Here is a 23,456-nt window from a genome sequence, read left to right as displayed (position 1 = left end):
AAGGGACTCTTATAGGCCCTGCACACTCTCGGGGCATTCATTCCTTTGGGTGAAGCATTGTTCTATCCGGATTTCATCCTGCAGGCTGCTTCCCAGGCTTCTCTTGATGAAGGCCACTGATAGCCCCACCTACCCACTCCATCCCACCTGAACCAAACCCGACAGAGACAGGAAGCCGTGAAGTCATTGCAACTTCTCCTCCAGGATACCCTACCCCCCAACCCCCGACATGATATAACCATCTCTGGTTCCCAAGAATCCTGGGTTCTCTTGAGGGAGGATCTATTGGAATAAAATATAAGAATACTTTGACACCCAAAGACAGACATGTCATTTGTCTCCAGACAGAGGTGTGTATGGGCATGACCAGATGTATGAGAGGGGCCTGATGGTGGAACTGGGGGGTTTCCAAAGGAGCAGGTGGTGGTCTTGAGACAGCACAGATCTTCCAGGGCTTGTGGCTGATGGCCTCAGCAGGCCCAATGTGCCCTCCTGCCCATCTGGATGTAGTTTGATTCTCTCTCTGGGCTGGTGCCCACACCTTGGGGAATTCTCACCCAGTGAGGGTGGGGTGGGGACAGAGAACCCACTCTTCTTTATTTTTGGTGTTTAGATTGTGGAACCAAAAAAGTTAAATCTAAACTTTTTGCGGGGAGGTAATTTTTCCTAATCACTCACCCTGCTGCACTGATCTCCACAACTTGATTGCTAATAATTAAACTAATTAGATGGAGAATAATTTCTTTTCTCTGGGAATATGGGTGTTTTCTGAAACAACACTGATGTCCAAGAGCCCAGTGTGGGACCTGCCCTATAAGATGTTTGTTCTCTGAGTGGTGGAGGGACTTGCCCAAGGTCACACCGTGAGCAGGTTGAACTCAGGTCTCTGTCTAATTCCAAATAAATTCTTAACCGTCACACCATTGGTCTCACTTTGGCCACCCGCCCTCCCCTCCTGACCTGGGTGTGGAGTCAATGGGCTGCAGCCTCCCCAGGGTCATGGGACTCAGGGAGGCCTCAGAAGCTGGGGTCAGGATGTGGCTCCTCCCACTGGACAATGAGCTGGCCTTCTGGACAAATTTCTCTATAACTGAAGATTCCATCTATGTGCTAAATCATGGAGTCCCTTTCACCGTAAACACAGATAGGGGAGTGACTCTAGGAAACCAGAGTTGGCAAAATGTTACAACCTTTGGAGGAGTGTGGAGGAGTTGCTAGCCAAGGAATTGACAGAGAGATCTCGGGAGGCACCTGACTGGTCTTCCCTGCCACCCCAGGAGTCTGTAATCTACTTTAGGGATGTGGGTCACCACCTGAGCCATGCCAGCCACTGCCCACATAGCCTGGGCAGGCTGGCCTCCTCCTCAACCATGACTGAGGTCACTCGGCCCCACTCACAGGCTCAATGCCTGAGTTCTGGACTGGCCCTGACCTGTAGCAGGAGAAGGTAGGGGTCAGTTCACCCCTGGGGCTCAGCACCAAGTTCTGGCGTCTGAGCTTCACCTTCAGTGCCTAACACCTTGCACACACTGTCACCAATCCCACCTGCATTCTGCAAATAGTGAGTCCCCAAGCTGGGTGGCCTTGCCTTGACAGGCACCCACATGCTCTGAAAGAGCTACGCTATCTTGAGATCACCACCCTCACCCACAGGCCACCTCCACATCCCTCTCACACACCCAGTCACTCACATTGACACCCACACCCTGAGACTGTTGCACACATCTGTCCTTGTAACCTTCACACATGTGCTGGGAGATCGTCACAGACACACATCCTAACAAAGCTTGTATACACGCAGGCACGCGTACACATGCACACAGCATCTCACACGGATGCACTGGCACACAGGAGTCCTGTGTGCCGGGCCCAGCACTGCTCAGATGTGTAAAGTCCAGTACCTTCTCAGTGCCTCAGTTTCTCCATCTATAATGAGAGTTAGATTCAGACTGTTGGGGACCCTTCTGGCTGTAGCATCTTGGGATTTCATTTTCTCTTTCTCCTCTCTCTCAACTTGAAGTTGACCCAGGAGCAGCCCAGAGTGAGGTCAAAAGCTGTCGTTCATTGTTAGCCTCCCATCAAGGAACTGGGAACTCACCCCAACAACTCCAGGTAGAAGTCAGAGACGGAGTTCAGGACCTGGGTGAACAGAGAGGATGTACAAGCCCTTTGTGCTCCCTCTCTGCGTTCACGCTGAGACACGTCTGCAGGAAAAGTCATCACTGGCTCCAAGTGATGGGATTTATTGTCCATTCTCACCCTGGGCCTTGTCCTCCCACCACCTGGGGTCAGTGACCACCATCTGTCCCTTTAGTATTTCTCTGAGAATCTTGACCAGCTCGGGAAGGCACGAGAACAGATCTCGAACCAGAATCCTAAAGGCAGATTCATCATGTGCTATAGCAACAGACAGGCCCTGGGGATGGTTTGGAGAAAGGGGGCGGACAGGCGTGCAGCCAGGGGGCCTGCAGTCCCAGGTGGACATCAGACGGGGGAGTCACAGAGAAGGGAGCATTTCACTTGCCTCACCCTAGGCCTGCCCAAGGGTCCTTCTCTCTGACCCCTGTCCCGCCCCCTCTCTCTGCACAGCTGTGGCTGCCTGAGCCCTGCTCGTGTGACCAGGAAGCTCCAGGTTCCAGGAGGAGCTCTGCCCCAGCTGAGGGGGGTTCAAGGAGTTCTGGGGACAGGAAAGGGGGTGGGGGTGGATCTGGAGTCTGGCGGGTTTTGCATCCAGCCACCCACCAGGCACAAGACCTGCAGGAGCTCAGTGGATGTTTGTTCCTGTCCTCTCTGTGGCCCTACAGCACCTGGCTCCAAGTCAGCATCCAGTAAATATCGATTGACCTGGTGAGATGATGAGATGAGCTAATGTCTGTGTCTGGGCCTCGTGGCACCAACCTCTGTTGGGAAATCGAACAACCCAAGAGCCAGCTGGGTGGAACCATTGAGGGCTTGACTGTCAGTCATCAGGGAGGACTTCCTGGAAGAGGCAGACCTTGCGCTGGGTGGGACTTGGCTGGAGGAGGGAAGGTGTGTTAGGAGGAGGAAGTGCATGTGCAAAAGCAGGGAGGAGGGAAGGGGAGGGGTCAAGGTGAGACTTCTCTCTTGCGGCCTGAGGCTGGTATAGGGTACTGTGTGAGGGTGAGCGGGGAGTCCCGGCATAGGGCTGGGCTCCCAAAGGACCTTCAGTAACAGGGACTCACCCCCCATCAGCTCATCTGGGTCACCTATTCCCCTCTATCCCCAGAGGTGGCCCCGCCACCTAGCCGCATGGGACATGTGGTCCCAGCAGGGAGCAGGGGCCTTGGTGGAGGTGTGGACATGTTACCCCTCTCAGGGAAGCAGGCTCTACCCTCTGTAAAACACAGACCCTAGAACCTTGGGGCCTGGATGCCCCTCCAACTCTGTAGGAACCCAGCACAGAGAGGCCAAGGGAATGACTCAGTGTCACCCAGCCCCCAACAAGCTCCCCACAGCTCCTCCCCACACCCCAGTCCTCTGCTCTTTAACCTGCCGAGGGGAGAGTCCTTTGTCTACAACACCTGAACTGAGTGGCTCAGGAGTCGAGGGTTCCTCTTCTCCCTTTGTCCCCTCTCTGCCCTCACACCCACCTGCTCTGGGCTAAGAAGAGATGGAAACTGGATCCAGGGGCCTCCTGGGAGTCAAGGCCAGTGATCTGTGGACCTGTCTGGCTAAGACCTGGGCCTGTGCTGGGAAGGGGAGGGTTAAACCCTGGTTGATGTTTAAGCTGCAGTTTTTAAAGGCCAACAGAAGCCCCACGAACAAATGTTTTCTGACTTAATGACACCGCAGCAGATTAATGAGGAGTCCATCTCCCAGAGAACATGAAAGAAAGGACATCCATTACCCAGACTGGCATGGGCTGACCCCTGGAATACTTTCCTAGAGACTTGGGTGGAGAAGGGGTCCTCACTCCCCTGCTGTCAGCAAATCCTGCCTGGCCCCTCTGACACTCACTCTAGGAAAGGACAGCCTGGAAACACACTGAGACCAGCTGAGGTTCTGTTCAGCACAAGAGAGAGCTCCCACTCCTGGTGGACCACAGGTTGACAGCCATCTGCCTCCAGGGCCAGGAGTATCTTTTCCCCTTTATCCACCTCTTCTCCACCTTCCTTTTTAGCTCTAGGAAGTCAGTGATCTGCTTTCTCTCACTATAGATTAGTTAACATTTTTTATCAACAGAATTATACGTAACTGGAGTTATTATAGAACATGTACTTTTTGTCTGGTTTCTTTCACTCGGAAATGGTTTTAGTTTCATCCATGTTATGTGTATACATAGTTTGTTCCTTTTTATTGCTGAATAATAACCTTCACTTGGATACACCACAGTTTGTTAATCCATTGACCTGGTGATGGAGATTTGGGTTATTTCCAGGTTTTTGATATTACAAAACAAGCTGCCATAAACGTGTGTATGAGTCTTTGAGTGAACTTGTGCTTCTATTTTTCTTGGGTAAATACCTATAGGTAAGGATGGCTGGGTCATACAGCAGATTGCATGCTTAACTTTTCGAGAACCTGCCAGATGCTTTCCACAGTGCTTCCCCCCTCCCCACCCCAGTGTGTGACAGCTGTGTTGTTTCATATCCTCACCAACATTTGAAATCACTGGGCTCTACTTTTAACCATTCTAAGAGATATGTAGGGGTATCTCACTGTGGTTTTAATTTGCATTTTCCTAGTAATAAAGATGTCAAGCATCTTTTTCATGTACTTAATTGCCACCCATATCTGTTCAGGTCTTTTTGCCTATTTAAAAAAATCAGGTTATTTTTGAATTTATTTACAAAACAGAAAGAGACTCACAGACATAGAAAACAAACTTATGGTTCCCAAAGAGTAAAGGGGACGAGGGATAAATTAGGAGTCTGGGATTAACATATACACACTGAAGAAAAGAGGAAGTGAAACTGTTACTTGCCTAGTCACGTCCAACCCTTTGCAACTCCATGGACCTTAGCCCACCAGGTTCCTCTGTCCATGGAATTCTCCAGGCAAGAATACTGGAGTGGGTAACCATTCCCTTCACCAGGGGATCTTCCTGACCCAGGGACTGAAGCTGGGTCTCCTGCATTGTGGACAGATTCTTTATCGTCTGAGCCACCAGGGAAGCCCACATATAACACTACTGTATATAAAATGGGCTTCCCTGGTCAAAGTCAAGGCTATGGTTTTTCCAGTGGTCATGTATGGATGTGAGAGTTGGACTATAAAGAAAGCTGAGTGCCGAAGAATTGGTGCTTTTGAACTGTGGTGTTGGAGGAGACTCTTGAGAGTCCCTTGGATTACAGGGAGATCCAACCAGTAAATCCTAAAAGAAATCAGTCCTGAATATTCATTGGAAGGACTGATGCTGAAGCTGAAACTCTAATACTTTGGCCACCTGATGTGAAGAACTGACACATTAGAAAGGGCCCTGGTGCTGGGAAAGACTGAAGGTGGGAGGAGAAGGGGACGACAGAGGATGAGATGGTTAGATGGCATCACTGACTCAATGGACATGAGTTTGAGTAAGCTCCAGGAGTTGGTGATGGACAGGGAAGCCTGGAGTGCTGCAATCCATGGAGTCACAAAGAGTCAGACACGACTGAGCAACTGAACTGACTGACTGACAGGGAACTATACTCAATATCTTATAATAACCTATAGCGGAAAAGAATCTGAAAAGGAATATGTATATGACAACTGTATATGTCATATGACAATATGTATATGAATATGTATATGACATCCGAAACTAACACAACTTTGTAAATCAACTATATTTCCATTTAGAAAATCGAATTATTTTCTATTTACTGAGATTTAAGAATTCCTTCTGTATTCTGGCAACAGTCCTTTATCAGACATCTGATTTTAAGATCTTTTCTCTTAGTCCATTGCTTGTCTTTCAATTTCTTACCAGTGTCTTTTGAAGCTCAACACTTTTTAGATTTAATGAGGATGTCATTTCAACCTTACTGCTCGTTATGATAATTATACCATCTGCCACGGCGGGATCTTTTCATCCCTATAATTGCCAAGGAACCCTGCTTCGGAACAGACCCTTCCCAGAGTGTTAAATCCTGTGTCACAGGACAGTCCCCCTATATCAACATGTGGCTTTATCCAGCTTTATACCCTGCTCTCCTGCATCCGGCACGTCCAGGATCCACTTCCAGGCTTGTCCTCCTGGTTCCTGCTGGCCCTTGTAGCCAGGTCCCGCAGCTCCTTGGATATCTAAGCAATCCCTTTTCTCCCCTGGAAGACTCAGTGCTTTAGCTGTTGGTTTATGCTCAGATTTGGGCCTGGTTTCAGCTCTGGTGGCCAAAGGGGGACGTAGAGGCAGACCCTGAAGAGGACAATGGTTCTCGGGTAAAGACCTTCTCATTTGAAGCCCCCCCATCATCCTTTGGAAAGGAGACATTTGTCTTTCAACAAGGGAAGTGGGTCGCTTTGCAGGCCTGAAGGTTCTGGGGAATCTGGGTTCTCATGTCCCATCCACCCAGATATCTCCACCCCGAGTCTCAGGTGCTTGCTCCCGTCTCATCAGGGGCCCTAACCTGGACACAGAAAACTTTCCCAGACAGAGGGCTCATCCTTCCTTGAAGCTGTCACTCTTACAGTGATGGCTTGTGTCTGGTCTCTGGATACAAGAGATGGATGTCTTTCCATGAGCTGCCAACCAGGTTCTCGGATGAACATTTGCTTGAAGTTGCTGGTTAATACATCTGAGTCTGTAACTTTCAGGCTTCATGTATCAGAACCATTCAACAATAGCTTCCAGTTCCAGTTTCCTTACAATTACTTTCCCTCCCATAGTATTTAGGATCTTGCTCCAGCTAGTGCTCCCCTCTCGCCAACCCTGTTCCCTGTGGTGGGTGTCTCAACCACGGCGTTGCCACCACACGTCAGGGGTGTCTCTGCTTCTCTTACCACCAGTGATGGGTCTTCACTGCCCAGGACTGAGCAGAGGACCTTGTGGGGCTCCTGGGACAAAACCTTTCTAGGTCCCCTTCCCTGAGTTCCAAAGGGCAGGTTCAAACAGGTGTTAATCACAGTAGGGAGTGGAAGTAGAGACAAGGGAGGAACAGTCAAGAAACAATAATGTAGCCTTGGGGCAGGGACCTGGTTACCCAAGAGATGTACGTATCTTTGAGCTCTCCTGGAGAACTAAAACCCCCGCCAAATGGAAGATGTTTCAGAGAGAAGGTCCCAGTTAAGGAACCACTAGGTTCACCTGAAACTATCATAGCTTTGTTAATGGGCTGTTGTCATTTAGTCGCTGTTGTTTAGTTGGTAAGTCTTGTCTGACTCTTTGTGACTGTGTAGACTATAGTCTGCAAGGCTCCTCTGTCCATGGGGTTATCCAGGCAAGAATACTGCAGTGGGTTGCTGTTTCCTTCTTGAGGAGATCTTCCTGACCCAGGGATTGAATCTGCGTCTTCTGCATTGGCAGGAGAATTCTTTCCCACTGAGTCACTCAGAAAGCCCTAACTGGCTATACCCCAATACAAAATAAAAAGCTAAAAAAAAAATAATTTTAAGAACCTTAAGAATCAAAACCACCGCAGACTGTGACTACAGCCGTTAACTTAAAAGACGCTTGCTCCTTGGAAGGAAAGCAATGACAAACATAGACAGTGTATTAAAAAGCAGAGATACCACTTTGCCAACAAAGGTCCATCTAGTCAAAGCTATGGTATTTCCAGTAGTCATGTGCAGTGTGAAAGTTGGACCATAAAGAAGGCTGAGCCAAAGAATTGATGCCTTCAAACTGTGGTGTTGGAGAAGACTCTTGAGAGTCCTTTGGACTGCAAGGAGATCCAACCAGTCCATCCTAAAGGAAATCCTGAATATTCATTGGAAGGACTGATGCTGAAGCTGAAGCACCAATTGTTTGGCTATTTTGACTCATTGGAAAAGACCCTGATGCTGGGAAAGACTGAAGGCAGGAGGAGAAGGGGACGACTGAGGATGAGATGGTTGGATGGCGTCATCTACTTGATAGACATGAGTTTCAGCAGGTTCTGTGATGGACAAGGAAGCCTGGCATGCTGCAGTTCATGGGGTCACAAAGAGTCAGACATGACTGAGCAACTGAACTGAGCTGAAGTGAACCCACTCCAGTATTCTTGCATGGACAGAGGAGATTGGCAGGCTACAGTCCATGGGGTCACAGAGAGTCAGACATGACTAAGTGACCAACACACACACACACAAGTCAGGTCCCAGGACATGAGTCTGAGCAAACTCCGGGAGATGGTTAAGAACAGGGAAGCCTGGCGTGCTGCAGTCCATGGGGTCACCAAGAGTCAGACGTGACTGAGTGCCTGAGCAACAACAAAGAGCCAGAGATCATGAGACTACGTGATGCAGAAGATCTCTAGATTGAAGGGATGCAGGCCCTGCATGGACCTGGTCAATATCGGCAACTAAGTCCCTGGACTCTAAGACTTCCCACTGCTTGGCTGGGAAACACAGTTTAGAGGGCATTAGTCTGCTGTGGTCTCCTTTGTCTGGCAAAGCAATAAAGCTTTTCTTTTCTACTTCACTCAAAACTCTGTCTTCAAGATTTATTTCGGAGTCAGTGCACAGGAGCCAAATTTGCATCATCTCTACAATTACATCTTAAGAACTTACTTCCTAGGACCATTCCTATTACCAATTAGCTGAGATTGGGTTCCCTAGAAGCAGAGCCTGAGATAAAGATTCTTAAGGAAGTGGTTCACTGGGAGGAGGGGAGGTAGGGAAGGGGAAGCAGAGTGGGACAAGGAAAGGAGCTAAGCAAATATGTGGTCCCCAGACCTAGGACCGCTGGCTTTGGGAGGTTATTTGCTCAGTATCTAAACAGCCCTAGGGACCTTGGCTCTTGGCCTGGGCAAGTGTGTTGTCAGGCTTCTCCAGAGAAACAGAACCAGGAAGATGTGTACCTGTATATAGAAAGTGATTTATTGTAAAGACTTGGCTGATGCCGTTATAGAAGCTGGAGAGTCAAAAATCTGCGGTGTGGGGCCAGGAGTCTGGAGAGGCAGGCTGCTGGAGAATTCCCTTCAGCTGATTGGACGAGGCCCGCTGTATTACAGAGGGCAGTTTGCTTAGTCAAAGTTCACTGATTTAAACACAAATGTCACCCCAAACACCAAGCTGACATATAAAATTAACCATCACAGCAGGATATGTGGGGCCTGGGTCTTAAAACCAGGAGAGGGGAAGGCCAGTCCAGAGCCGGGGGTAGAAGGTTGCCCAGGAGGACTTGGTGCCTGGCCCCAGGAAGGTGAGACAGGGGGTCACTGTCCAGCCCAGCTACCTGGCTGGCAGGTGACAACAGGCAGACCTCCAAGCAGGCTTTGGGCCCCAGATGGAGGCCTGGGAGGTGGACAGACTGTGAGCACAGGGAACAGGAGGGGTCTCAGACACTAGTTCGGAGGGATAAGGTGCCCTCAGGAGAAGGCAGGTGTTGAGTGTCTGGGATGGGAGTCAGGTCAGGGAAGGACAGACCCACAGCCACCGCTCTGAGATGATAAATGAGACTTGTTTCTGTGGTTCAGGAGGAGTCTGGGCACAGGACAGCTGCACGTTCTGTTTATTTGTTTATATTTTACAGGCCCATTTATTCTTTTTTTATTGGAATATAATCACTTTACAATGTTGTGTTTGTTTCTGCTGTGTGATGCAGTGAACCCGCCGCACGTGTACATGGATCCCCTCCCTCAGGGATGCCCCCCATCTAGGTCAGCACAGAGCACTCACTGCACTGTACAGCAGGCTCCCCCGGCTACCTATTTTGCACGTGGTAGTTAGTATATGCAGGTCAACCTCAGTCTCCCAGTTTGTGCCACCTGCGTGCCCTGTTGAGAGTCTCAGAGGGCTACAGTCTTACCAGAGGCTCAAATGGGGAAAAGTATGCTTTCACCATTTACCCTCCTGTCCATCACTGCCCCACCCTCCCTGAGTACTTCTCACATCCTCCACTCTATCCGTCCAGCTGCTGCTGCTCCAGAGTGATCAGGACTGAGTTTGGAGCCCTCGGAAAAAGCAGGGGGTTTATGTGGGAGCTGATCCCAGGAAGCACAGTGAGGAGGGGACGGGGGTGGGGGGGTGGGGGGAGGGAGGAAAGCCCTGAAGCCTGAATCAGAGAGCCTGTCACACTGGGGGCTCAGCCCTGCTGAGGGCCCTTTGAGGAGATGTGTGGAACATGCCTCAGGCTGTCCTTTAGAGGGAAGCTCAGTATTTATTTATCTACCCCTATCCTGTCCCTCCCTGGTTGAGAGGTGCCCTGGGGGTGTTAAAGCCCTGGCACTTTGGGGCTGCCTTGCTTGTTATGGCTGGTCAAGTGCCCGGGACACTGGAGAACTCCAGGGTGGAAAAGCAGAGGAAAGCAGGGTCTGAGGGGTGTGGGCAGCGGTCAACTCGCTAGAAACTTCCAGGCACTATGGTCATTGGCTGCTTAGAGAGCAGAGCTGGCCCGGGGACATGGGGGTGCAGTAGCCAGGACCCTGAGACTCCCAGCCAGGAATAGCACCGTCCTCAGAAAGGGCCTGAAGCTGTTTACCCAGCTGAGCTGTTAGTTACCATCGCGGGCTCTGTTATAAATAGCCAAACCCTGTCTCATCTCCAGCCAGCAAAGCAACCCCAACTTCAAGCTAAAGGCATAATTTGCTGCAAATCAAACTTAATGAGATTAATCATGTTGACTTTTTAAAGTACTTAGAGATAAATACGATTAGATATTTCAGAAAATAAACCTTGCCATTGTGTTTCCTGAAAGAATCGGGAGAGAGGAGGCTGACATGGGAATCAGAGAGACCATGCTGAACGAGGGGAGGAAGGAGACCGCAGAACCCATCTGAGGATGTTCTTGGACCTGCTTGCGGGGGGTGGATCCCAGGCCAGCTTCTGGGAAAACACATCCAAAGCCTTAAAAATATCCATACCTAGTGTTCCGCTAAGTCCCCAAATCTATCATAAGGAAGTAATCAGATGGAGACAAAGATTTCCATGAAGAATCAGTCATCATAGGGACATTTATAACAAACTTATTTAGGTGGGAACACCAGTCCATGCAAGAGACACAGGTTCGATTCCCGGGTCGGGAAGATTCTCTGGAGGAGGGCATGGCAACCCATTCCAGTATTCTTGCCTGGAGAATCCCATGAACAGAGAAGCCGGATGGGCTATTGTCCATGGGGTTGCAGAATAGGAACACGACTGAAGCGACTTAGCAGGCACACACACACACAGCTCTCTGCCTAACAACGGAGGATTAGCTATCTCAATTATGGGACAAACACATGAGGGAATGTAATGCAGCCATTAAAAACCAGACAGTCAAAAAATAACTCACCTGGGAAGATGTTCATAAAATAGAGGGAAAAAGAAAAGCAGTATATACATCTGGATAGAAAGTATATTCTAAATATACCCAGAAAAAAAGAACTCCCAGGAGGAACTGTGCAAGAATACTAACAGTGCTTAATTAATTTTCAATGTAATGGAAAAGCACAGCCCTGTGGGGCTCGCTCGTCTCAACATTAGCATCACATCCCTCCTGACACTGGTTGGATGTGTGGGCTTTTCCCACATCGAGCAATTCCCCAACACCAACAGGGCAGCCTACATTTTAACGCAGTTCTGATACTCCCTACCTGGAAATAGTGTCAGATTCTATAGGTTAAAGACTCAGTCCCACAAAACTGCACGCCCCCACCCCCGCTCCTGCCCCCAACACAGTCCAGGCCAACTGTATGTTCAGGTTGTCACTTATGCTTCTGATAACTGGCTATAAATTGGTTGTTCCAACGACTGCCTCCTGGGTTTGATTAACTTCCCAGAGCGGCTCAGGAAAACAACTGACTTAAGATTACTGGTTTATTACAGAGGATATGAATTAAGCAGCCAGATGAAGAAGTACATAGGGTGAGGTTTGAAGTCCCCCGGGGTCTCAAGCACAGAAATGTCTGTCCCTGTAGTGGGTTGCACAGGGTTGCCTGCCTGCCTGCACAGGGTTGCCTGCCTTCTTGTTCACCAGTCTGGAGGTGCTCTGAGCACTGCAGTTCAGGGATTTTTATGAAGCCTTCATTACGTGGGCATAATTGATTAAATTATTGGCCATTAGCGATCAAGTCAATCTCCAGCCCTTCACCCCTCCAGAAGGTTGGGAGTGGGGGCTGAAATTTCCAACTTTCTAGTCACATGATTGGTTCCCTTGGAAACCAGTCCGCATCCTTAGGGGCTTTCTAAAATTCACCTCATTAATGTAAACTCAGGTGTGGTTGATAGGGACTTGTTATGAATAACAAAAGACACCCATTATACCTTTATATGCTGAAGTTATTTCAGGCCTCCTTCCCCCCTCGTTCAGCATAGTCTTTCTGACTCCTACCCCAGTCTCTTCTCCCCCATTTCTTTCAGGAAACACAATGGCAACTAGGAACAAAAGCAAATATCATAACAAAAAATTATGAAAAAGTATCATAAAAAACCCTTTGGCTTTAGGAAATTACAAGAGTTTTGGTCTTCCGTGTGGCTCAGATGGTAAAGAATCCTCCTGCAATGTAGGAGATGCGGGTTCAATCCCTGGATCGGGAAGATCCCCTGGAGAAGGGAATGGCAACCTACTCCAGTGTTCTTGCCTGGAGAATCCCAGGGACGGGGGAGCCTGGTGGGCTGCCGTCTATGCGGTCGCACAGAGTCGGACACGACTGAAGCGACTTAGCAGCAGCAGCAGCAGAGGACCTGGTGGACTAAAGCCCATGGAGTTGCAATGAGTCAGACATGACTGAATGATTTTCCCTTTCACTTTGCAAGGGTTTTAGGAGCTCTGTGCCAGGAATAGTGGATGAAGACCAGACACACACACACACACACACACACACACACGTAAAATAAATCAGAAAATCACATAGGATGATGAAATTAAGAGGATCTTAAATTTTTGTTTCTACCTTTTATGCTTAAAATTTTTTCTGTAATTAACATTTACTGCTATTTTATCATCTTTAACTATTTTTAAAGCAGATTTAAGAGAGACTAGGGGAATTCCTGGAGCAAATTCTGTGGTTGGAGCTCTCCCCATTTGTATTTAAATTTACTGGTTGCTGGCTATGGGAGAAACTACTGGTCCTCTGCTCAGGATCCAGTCTACCATTTTCCTTTAGTAGCAAGAGGCCAGTACTGTTGTGGGTGGCTTTCTGCCCTAAATCTTCCTTGCAGATGGGGTGGCTAATGAAATATGAGTTGAGGTGGTGGATGTAGTTTCCAGGAAAGTTCTTTGATGAGAATTTATTCAGCTGGAAGGAGCCTTTTTCTCCTTCCCTCCTTTTTTTTTTTTTTTTTTTTTTTTCCGCCAAGAATGTAGCTCTCATGGGCTGGAACTCCAGCAGCCATCATGTAACCATGAGGTAACCTTTAGGATGAAGTCATTATTGAATTGAACTTGGATTCTGCTCACCTGATGCACAGCAAAGCCAACCAACCAACACTGAGTTATGGTGGAGGAGAGTATAGCACTTATCTGCAAAGCTCCAAACAAGGAGAACAATCAGCTCATGCTCAAAAGACCTGAACTCCTTGATGGCTTTCAGGCAAGGGTTTTTGAAGACAGTACGAGGGAGAGGGTGTAGGATGCCTGATCAGCATGATCCTTCTTCTGACTGGTTGGTGGTGAGGTAACAGGATGAAATTTCAGGGGTCTCAATAATCAACCTTCTGGTTCCAACCAGTTTGGAGTCTACGTACCTGTGGTCAGCATGTAGTCACCATCTTCCACTCATCATCTCATCTCCATCCTCATCATCATCACCATCCTGCTCCTGTTAAAACAGAAATGGAAACTTGGGTTTTTCTGCTACGAAACAAGGGAAATGAAGGAGTGAGTGCATGGCTATAGAAATCCCAAGAATAGACCTGTAAGAGTTCAGCAACTTAATTTTACTTTAGCTGTTTCTAACTTATAGTGCATGTAACTAGACTTGTCCTTCACAAAATTAATTCCGTAATAATTCTCTGACTCTGTGTGTCCTGTACCTGGCGTTCTTCCCCCCACCCATACACACTCCCACATCCTCCCGTGCCTGCGACCCTTGTAACATTCCCTCATAGCATCTCTATTTCAGAAAGAAGGTCGCAGGCAATAACCTTGGAGACAACTAGACCCAATTTCTTTGCAGAAGAAAGAAGAATGCGAGATTGTCATTGCTTTGATCCTTATCATATACGCCTGACGAAGAGCCCTTATTATAAGACCTTTCCCTATTCCCCAGGGAGAAAGGCACAGTTTTCGAGGTGCTAGCCTGTTGTGTTTCCCCTTTGCCTGGCAAAGAAATAAAGCTACTCTTTCTCTTTTCTCCAAAACACTGTCTCTGTATTCCTATTCAGCATTGGTGCACAGTTCAGTTCATTTCAGTTGCTCAGTTGTGTCCGACTCTTTTCAACCCCATGAATCGCAGCATGCCAGGCCTCCCTGTCCATCATCAACTCCCGGAGTTCACTCAGACTCGCGTCCATCGAGTCAGTGATGTATTTTGGCAACACTCCTTCTCATCATAACTATTATCATCATCATTGTTATCACCGTATTCATAACCAGCATCATCACCACCATCACCATTTTCACCAACACCATGACCACCACCACCAGCACCATGAGTATCATTACTCTCATCTCCACCACCATCATCACCAGCACAGTCACCACCACCATCATCACCAGCACAGTCACCGCCACCGTCATCACCAGCACAGTCACCGCCACCGTCATCACCAGCACAGTCACCGCCACCGTCGTCACCAGCACAGTCACCGCCACCGTCATCACCAGCACAGTCACCACCACCGTCATCACCAGCACAGTCACTGCCACCATCATCATCACCAGCACAGTCACCACCACCGTCATCACCAGCACAGTCACCGCCACCGTCATCACCAGCACAGTCACCACCATCATCACTGCCACTTACTGAGCACATCTGTGTGTCAGGCCCAGTGCTGGGTACTTTTTATGCTTTATTGAACAACCTAAACATTCAGAAAACTAAGATCATGGCATCCGGTCCCATCACTTCATGGCAAATAGATGGGGAAACAGTGGAAACAGTGTCTGACTTTATTTTTCTGGGCTCCAAAATCACTGTGGATGGTGATTGCAGCCATGAAATTAAAAGACGATTACTCCTTGGAAGGAAAGTTATGACCAACCTAGACAGCATATTGAAAAGCAGAGACATTACTTTGTCCACAAAGGTCCATCTAGTCAAGGCTATGGTTTTTCCAGTAGTCATGTATGGATGTGGGAGTTGGACTATAAACAAAGCTGAGTGCCAAAGAATTGATGCTTTTGAACTGTGGTGTTGGAGAAGACTCTTGAGAGTCCCTTGGACTGCAAGGAGATCCAACCAGTCCATTCTAAAGGAGATCAGTCCTGGGTGTTCATTGGAAAGACTGATGTTGAAGCTGAAATTCCAATACTTTGGCTACCTGATGCGAAGAGCTGACTCATTGGAAAAGAGCCTGATGCTGGGGAAGATTGAAGGCAGGAGGAGAAGGGGAGGACAGAGGATGAGATGGCTGGTTGGCATCACCGACTCAATGGACATGGGTTTGGGTGGACTCCAGGAGTTGGTGATGGACAGGGATGCCTGGCATGCTGCGGTTCATGGCTTCGCAAAGAGTCGGACACGACTGAGTGACTGAACTGAACTGAACTGAATGAGATGGTAATTGGTTCTAATTTACAGATGAGGCAACTGAAATTTGGAAAGGCAAAGTGGCCTAAGGCAGCACAGATAATAATGGAAAAGGAAAATGACCTGAATTCAGATTTGCCTGGTTCCAAAACCTGACCTCTGTTCATTCCACCCACAGCCCTGAGAACTGACCTCTGCTGGGCTTCTCCAGTGGGGGCAACATGTCCTCACTGGGAAGTTGCTCCATCTTTGGTCACCACTGACAACTTTCCCGTGGCCTCACCCATAGGTCCTGGTTCTGACATTCGGGGACTGCAGAATGGGCTCAATTTTTGGTCCATGTGATGGACTTCCTGAAGGTGGAGATCAGCCCTTTGTTCCATCTGAGCTTTTTCTTTTTGAAGGTGAATGTTCCTTTCTTTCAATAACTCCACATGTGAATGATTGCTTCTCATTGCCCCCTCTCCCCTTGAATCCTCCTGGACTTTTATGATCTTAGCTCCCTGGCCTTCCTGCTTCCATTTTTTCCCCAGTAGCTTTAGTGATCTTTTCAAAACAAATCAGATCCCATCACTTGCCTGCTCAAAACTCTGCAGTGAATTCCTTCAACTCTAAAAGTAAAATCCAAGCTGTACCATGGCCTGTGACTCTAAACAACCTTCCTTCTGCTGACTTCTCATGCCTTATCTCAGGCCTGGCTTCTCTGGTGGCTCAGATGGTAAAGTATCTGCCTGTGGGAGACAGGCAGGTTCAATCCCTGGGTTGGAAAGGCCCCCTGAAGGAGAGAATGGCAACCTACTCCAGTATTCTTGCCTGGAGAATCCAATGGACAGAGGAGCCTAGCAGGCTACAGTCCGTGGGATCACAAAGAGTTGGACACGACTGAACGACTAACGCTTTCAAGCCTTACCTCCTGCCCCTCCCTCTCCCCGCTCCGTGCCCCCCCTCCCCCTCCCCGCCCCCCGCTTGCCGTGCTCCAGCCACACCGGCTCTTCGGCTCTTCGCTGTCCTCGAGCACATCATGCTCATTCTTGCCTCAGGGCCTCTGCAGCTGCTGCTCCCTTGACAATGGTCACACAGCTCATTCTCTTTCTTACTTCAGGTTCTCTGCTCAAATATCACCTCCTCAGAAAGGCCTTTCTTGACCACCCTCTCGAATACAGCTGCCTCATCTCCAGTCTTTTTCCATTCACTTTTTTCCTTCGTTTCAGAACATATCACTTCCTGTGTACTTAGTCACTTAGTCGTGTCTGACTTTTTGCGACCACATCGACTGAAGCCCACCAGGCTCCTCTGTCCATGGGATTCTCCAGGCAAGACTACTGGAGTGGGTTGCCATTCCCTTCTCCAGGGGATCTCCCTGACCCAGAGATCGAACCCAGGTCTCCTGCATTGCAGGCGGATTCTTGACTGTCTGAGCCACTAGGGAACCCCTTCCTAGGATATACTTATTTGGTTATTATCTGTTTCCCCTACTGGAATGCAAGCACCAGGAGAGCAGAACTTTGTCCATCGACTTCACCTTTATATCTCCAGTGTTTAGAAGAGACTTTAATACTTAGATTCTAATAAACACTTCTTGAATTAATGAATCAGTGTGACCTTGATCACATGCCATTTTAAGCCTGGAGGCCCTGCCTTTTGGCAAAGTTCAGCTTATTCATGAGTTGAACAGGATTCTCTACTCCCTTCTTCTAGACTCCATATCTCTATTTACATGGCCTAACGGGCAGCAGGATGTACACAGAAGTGTGCTGGCTTTGGAGTCAGTTAAAATGAGGCTCAAATCTCAGCTCTGCCACTTGCTTTGGTTATTGTTTAGTTGCTCAGTCGTGCCCAACTCTTTTGCGACGCTATGCACTGTAGCCTGCCAGGCTCTTCTGTCCATTGGATTTCCCAGGCAGGAATACTGGCGTGGATTGCCATTTCCTTCTCCAGGGGAATCTTCCTGACCCAAGGATTGAACTTGCGTCTCTTGCATTGCAGGTGGATTCTTTACCACTAGGCCAACTGGGAAAGCCCCTGCCGCTTACTAGCTTTGTTTTAATTAGCTTTTCTGAGCCTCAGTCTTCCTTCATGTAAAATGCTATTAATACAAACCTTGCGAACTTGTGCAAAAGGAGAGAAAGTGAGTGCACAGCGCAGGGTAAGCATTTGAGAATTGGTAGCACTTACTGTTGTTGTTATTGTTGAACTAACCAGGTTTGGGGCCTTCCATCTCATGGGAACAGCCTGGGTTGGGGCTGGACTGGATGGGTGGGGTGGCATGGAAGGAGAGAGCAGATAAGGGACTTGTGATGTGAGAGACATGTCACCTCGTAGGTTCACTCTGCGCTCCCCGTCAGTCTCATCTCAAGGCCTGTCTCCCTCCTCTTTCCCTGAGCTGTGGATCTAGTTGGCACTGCATGGTTAACTCACTCGTGCATATTAAATCCCATCATACGAGTCTCAATCTGTGATTCTGGCCTGCGGGGGTTTTCTTTCCCACTCCGATCCAACACACTTGCTTTTCTATCAAGAGCCTGTCATCTGCAAAGCTGAAGAGCCTGCCTCCCCAGTGGGGTGATTGCTAATGATGCTGTGGATCTGTGTGGACTGAAGTCTCCTGGGAGGCAGGCATTGCACTGACATTCTCCTACAAATCTGAGCCTGGTTCAGAGGGGCTTGCCAGGGCGGCGGGGTGGTGGGAAGTGATGGGGTAATGGAACAAGCTGGGGGTTCACACAGAACTATTAATTCTTAGTTCAGATGAAAGGGATGTTGTTGTTTAGTTGTTAAGTCATGCCTGACTCTTTTGTGACCCCATGGACTGTAGCCCCACCCAGGCTCCTCTGCCTACAGGATTTCCCAGGCAAGAATACCTCAGTGGGTTGCCATTTCCTTCTCTAGGGGATCTTCCTGACCTAGGGATTGAATGCATGTCCGCTGCATTGGCAGGTGGACTCTTTACCCTTGAGCCACCAGGAAAGCCCAGGTGAAATTATATTAGATCCTAAAGGCTTCAGAATCCTCTGGCCAATGGGGAAATCGAGGCAGAGAGCATCAGCCAGTGTGAGAGCAGAATCAGTACATCAAAGAGTCAGTCTTTATTGAAGAAAATGAGGTCCAGAATGAGGAAGTGTCTTTTCCAGGGCTGCACAGTAAGTCTGTGACTGAGCCAGGAGTGACTCGGGTCCCTGCCAGCTGTCCCACTCCTCCTCCCACTCCAACCCCTGAGGAAACCTGGGCCTTGGAATGGGCTGGACTCAGGCCACTGGAACATGCGGCCCACTGTCAGTCACCCATGCCCAGCAGGGGTGTGTTGATCCCTGCTGCGTGTTTGTAGGTGGAGCCCCTTCAGCATGCCTGGCATCATATAAGGCCCTCAATCACAGTTTCATCCAATTCTAACATGACAGCTCCCATTTTACAGATGAGAAACTGAGGCCGAGGGAGGGCAGCTAACTCATGCAGTCTCGAGGCTCATGGGTGGGAGGCCTCTCACACTTGTCCTGCCTGAAGGTGCTTCACAGCACTGACCAGCTGCTGACGTTCCCTCACATGCTTGTCTGTGTATCGCAAACCAAGCCCCCCACCCCGAGAAAAGCTAGGTGAGAGGACTCTCTGCCTGTCTTGTTCATTTCATGTATCCCTGGTGTTCAGGATACGGCAGGGGCTCAAACATTATATTTAAATAAATGAATGGATCTCTTGGGTTCCTTCCAACCCCATGCCTGGGAAGATCTGAAACCCCAGCCTAGGCTCCCAGGCAGTGCCACGCACTGACCCTGCTCCCCATCCTGACCTGGTCCTGCTGGGTGGGCTGGCATCTGCCTTCTCCTGTCCGTGCTCCAGCCCCAGGTCTCCTGGTCTCCTGCCTCGACCCACTTGTCCATGTCTCTCTCCCTCTCCTGATGATTTCCTCCTAAAACCCCATTCCCTGAGCTGACCTCAGCTTTCCTCTTGACTCAAGAGGCTGGCATGGGCTCCTATACCCTTGTCCTTGATTTGTCTCTTGACTTGCCCTTTGTAGTCATGAAAGGAGCAGGGCAGAGAAACGAGGGACCCCTCCCAGTTCACCAGCTTCCCCTTCCCTGGGACTTTCTGAAGGCACAGGTGCAAGGCTGCTGGCAGCTCCTCGAGACCAGGGCTGGCCAAATTCTAAAACTCAGTCTTGGGTGCCCGATGGGGCTCCCCGCAGACTTGACCACTCCAAACAGAGCCCAAATGGCCCCTCACTGACAAGTTCAGGGCAGTCTGAGAATCAGAACCTCCTGGCTCCTGGGCTGACTTCAGGTGACTGGGATCAGGGACCACGGACCCTGGTGGGGGGGACAGGGCTGTCCCAGCAGCTTGTCTACCCAGCACCAGGGAGCCCTAGCTTGACCCTCCCTGGCTCAGAGACAAGCAGGTTGTCCATGTGCAGAGGGGCACACGGAGGAGGAATAGCAGCCTTGATGCCCAGAATGGAGGATCACTGGAGGGGAGGGGATCACCCCACAGGTCTGGTCCCTAGGGAGATGGATGGCACAGAGGGGACACCCCCATGTCCTCCCCTGCAGACCTCAGCCCTGCTTCCTTTCCCTGGGATTTTCTCGGCTGAGGTTAGGGGGGTGCTAGGGTATGCTTTGCTCCAGCCCTCACATCAGTCAGGGCCGCAGGGATGTAGCTGTTGGGGTCCCCACTGTGGCAATCAGGAAGGATGGGCACACGTGCAAACACCCTTTCACAGACACATTCACAAGCAGGCACATACACACACATACACAGACATGTAGACACGTAGATGCCACGCTCACACATGCATCTCTCTCTCTCCCGCACACATGCACACAAGCCCAACCTCTGGAACTGACTCTCCACGACAGTGCGGTCATTCCGAGGGTAGTGCCGGTCAGTGCTGAGGACCTGTATCTCCTTGTAGCGGGCCTGGTGGCGGGGATGTGGCCTCTCCCGACAAGCAGGCATCTAGGTTTGCAGAGTAGGTGCTGATGTGTGGCTCCTGGAACAGGAAAGGAGACTAGGAGGCTGAGAGAGGGGCCTGGAGCCGGAAATTTCCCGAGAGGGCACAGGGCATCAGCAAGAGGATGGAGTAAGCTCGAGTTTGGGGCAGCGATGCTGCTCTGAGGTGGTCCAACCGGGATGATGGCAGGTTAGGCCCGTCCTACTGCATCCAACCTGGCCCCGAGCTGGGAATGATGATCACAGCAGGGGTGTTGGCAGTTGTGCCCCAGTGAGTCCCTCATGCGCCCGAGCCTTTACATCCACCATCTCCTATTTCCTCCGTGACAACCTGGTGGGAGGGGTGTAGAAGGAAGGAGCCAAGGGAGGCCCTTGGGAGGGGGCCCAGCTGGACGGGCCAGGCACCTCATATTCCTGCTTGAAGCCGTAGCCCTCGGCCGTCTTCACCTGGTTGATGTGCTGCAGGAGATTGGCCACACACACCGTGGAGTGCAGCTGCCCCGTGTGAATACGGGGAGCCTTTCTGGCCACACGGCTGCCACAGTGAGTCCCTCAGGAGGCTGCTGGCCTCAGTGACCCCACTGCCACGCTGGTCTCCTGCAGCCAGAGAAAGGGAAAGGGGGCTCCTGACATGCACAGGCCCCAGCCAGGGGAACCCCACATGGACTCAGGGGGGCCGTGGGAGGGATGGGAGCACAGCCAGCGTGGAGGATGCCCGGGTTGTTTGCTGGAGCCAGGCAGCTGGCTGGGCCGCCCCGGGTGACCCTGGATGAGCCCCTTCCCTGGGGCATCCTCGTCTTCCCATTGGTAGAATGAGGGGATCGGGTCACTTGCCCTCTGGGGGCCCTTCTGGCCCAGCCCTGCGTCTGGGATCCCTAGTACCCTCACTCTCCTGGGCTCCCCAGCGAGGGCCCCCTCTGTGACTTCACTCACTGCCTGCAGGGGGCCGCGCCCAGCAGAGCCCACGACATCCCCTCCTTCCTCCTCCTCTTCCAGGGAACAATCTGGAACACTGACATCTCCCAGCAATCACCCCATTCAAAGACAAGCAAGTTCCAAAATTAGCTGCCACTGCCACTCCCTCCACAGATTAACAGGAAGCACCTGAATAGAGGTGTTTCTCTGGCACAAGTGTTTCCATTGTCAGTCTGTGCAGCAGCTCAGCCCATGGGGAGCAGGTGGAGAGGTTCACGCTGCCCCACACCCGGGAAAACCATCCCTTCCCCTCAGACCATCACTCCCTGGCTCTCCTGGCCAGCCTCCCCAAGGACATCCCACCGAGGTCCCCAAGATCAGGCCCTGGGATTGAGGAACAACCCCGCTCAACCACACCCAGCTTCCGACACTCACAGAATTGCAGGATTCACTTTGTGCTGTTTCTTTTTCTTCTCAGGGATTGCACTCCTGAGCTGCCTATTGCCCAAGATCTGAAAATAGCTGTCTCACATATGTTTGCCCTGTGATATGGTTGCTTATAGGGGGAGGGATGCCTGCCCGTGGCTCCATAATGTCCAGAAGCTCCACTGAGGCTTGGAAAGAAGTTACTTCCAAAGGTAGTGTTTCCCAAAGTGTGTTCCAGAGAACACAAGTTGTGCCAGATGATTAAGTGGCAGTCCACTTAAAAAACAAACGTTCAATTTTTTTAAATGAATCTGGAAAATTTCGGGTGAAAGAAATGAAACAAGTCTGTTCCCTGCAGGGCATCTCAGGACTTGCAGCAACCTAACATGCATTGTGATTTTCCAGGAAAACCAAAGTAGTGACATTCCCTAATTCCTTTTTCTCCAAGGAGGTTTTTGTTTGTGTATATTTCACTGGGCTTCCCTGGTGACTCAGCTGGTAAAGAATCCGCCTGCAATGCAAGACACTTGGGTTCAATTCCTGGGTTGGGAAGATGCCCTGGAGAGGGGAATGGCTACCCACTCCAGTAAACATCTTTAGATTAAAGTGTAATGGGGTGATTAAAAGCAAGGAATCTGTTAAGACATGCCTGAGTTTGAATCCCAGTTGGGCCACTTCTTGGCTGTGTATCCTTGGAAAAAAGACTAGCCCTTCTGAACCTCAGTTTTCATGCGTCAAATGAGGATAAAGTCATCACTGTCCTATAGAGGAACTACAATTATTAGATGAGATGATGCATGAAAAACACCCAGTCTGTTGTTGGCACTTGGTGAATGCCCATTGACAGCCACTATAGATACTATTAGAATTTACTGTAAAGTCAGACACCTACTGAATCCCAGAAAGCCAAGGGCAACTTCTCAGAGGAAAGAAGGAGCCGACAAGAGTGGTGCTTGACCTGCCCTTAATCTGCCTTAGCAGAGGGGATTTGGACCAGGGCTTGAGCGGTAGCTTTGGGGAGAGATGATTCTTAAGAGGCAGCTGCAGCCAACACACAAAACACGAGCTCAGATTTCAAGAGAGAATTTTCTGCTGCTTGAGGAACTCTCAGGAGCTCCAGAAGGGGGGCTTGGGCGACAAAGGATTACTCAAGCTCTTTATGCAAGCTGTGCTGACTGTGCAGCAGAGTACCCTCCAAGCGGAGGAAGGGGTGAAAGGGCGCCTTGAAAGGCCGGCTGCTCTCAGCAGCTCAGAGAGAGGACGCAGGAGGGGCTTGTGGCTGGCTGAGGGCAAGCAAACAGCACCACCTGGTCAGGGTGATGCCAGCAGCCAGATCAAATCAGGGCGGCATGCCGGCTGAGTCCAAGGACGACAGCAGATGTTCTGTAAATACAGCCGGTGGGCAGGGCAGGGCGGTGAGTGATGGCACTGCTCCCAGCCCCGCGCACCCTGAGCCCAGGAAGACGGGCTCTCCCCGACCCC

The 23,456-nt window shown here is 50.0% G+C and overlaps 1 protein-coding gene across 1 annotated transcript; it reads left to right on the top strand.

The window, feature by feature from the left end:
- The first annotated feature begins 14,627 nt into the window (after positions 1-14,627).
- On the top strand, positions 14,628-14,969 carry LOC138076368 (uncharacterized). The gene has a single exon (XM_068968508.1). It carries the CDS (start codon positions 14,628-14,630, stop codon positions 14,967-14,969), a length of 342 nt encoding a protein of 113 aa, XP_068824609.1.
- Positions 14,970-23,456: the final 8,487 nt, after the last annotated feature.

The sequence above is a fragment of the Capricornis sumatraensis genome, chromosome 3 (assembly GCF_032405125.1).
Source record: "Capricornis sumatraensis isolate serow.1 chromosome 3, serow.2, whole genome shotgun sequence".
NCBI lineage: Eukaryota > Metazoa > Chordata > Mammalia > Artiodactyla > Bovidae > Capricornis > Capricornis sumatraensis.
The sequence above is the reverse complement of the archived record's forward strand: the minus strand, read 5'-3'. Positions and strand labels throughout refer to the sequence as shown.

Excerpts from the sequence above, each read along its gene's own strand:
- LOC138076368 (XM_068968508.1), top strand. The coding sequence starts at position 14,628 with ATGACCACCACCACCAGCACCATGAGTATCATTACTCTCATCTCCACC.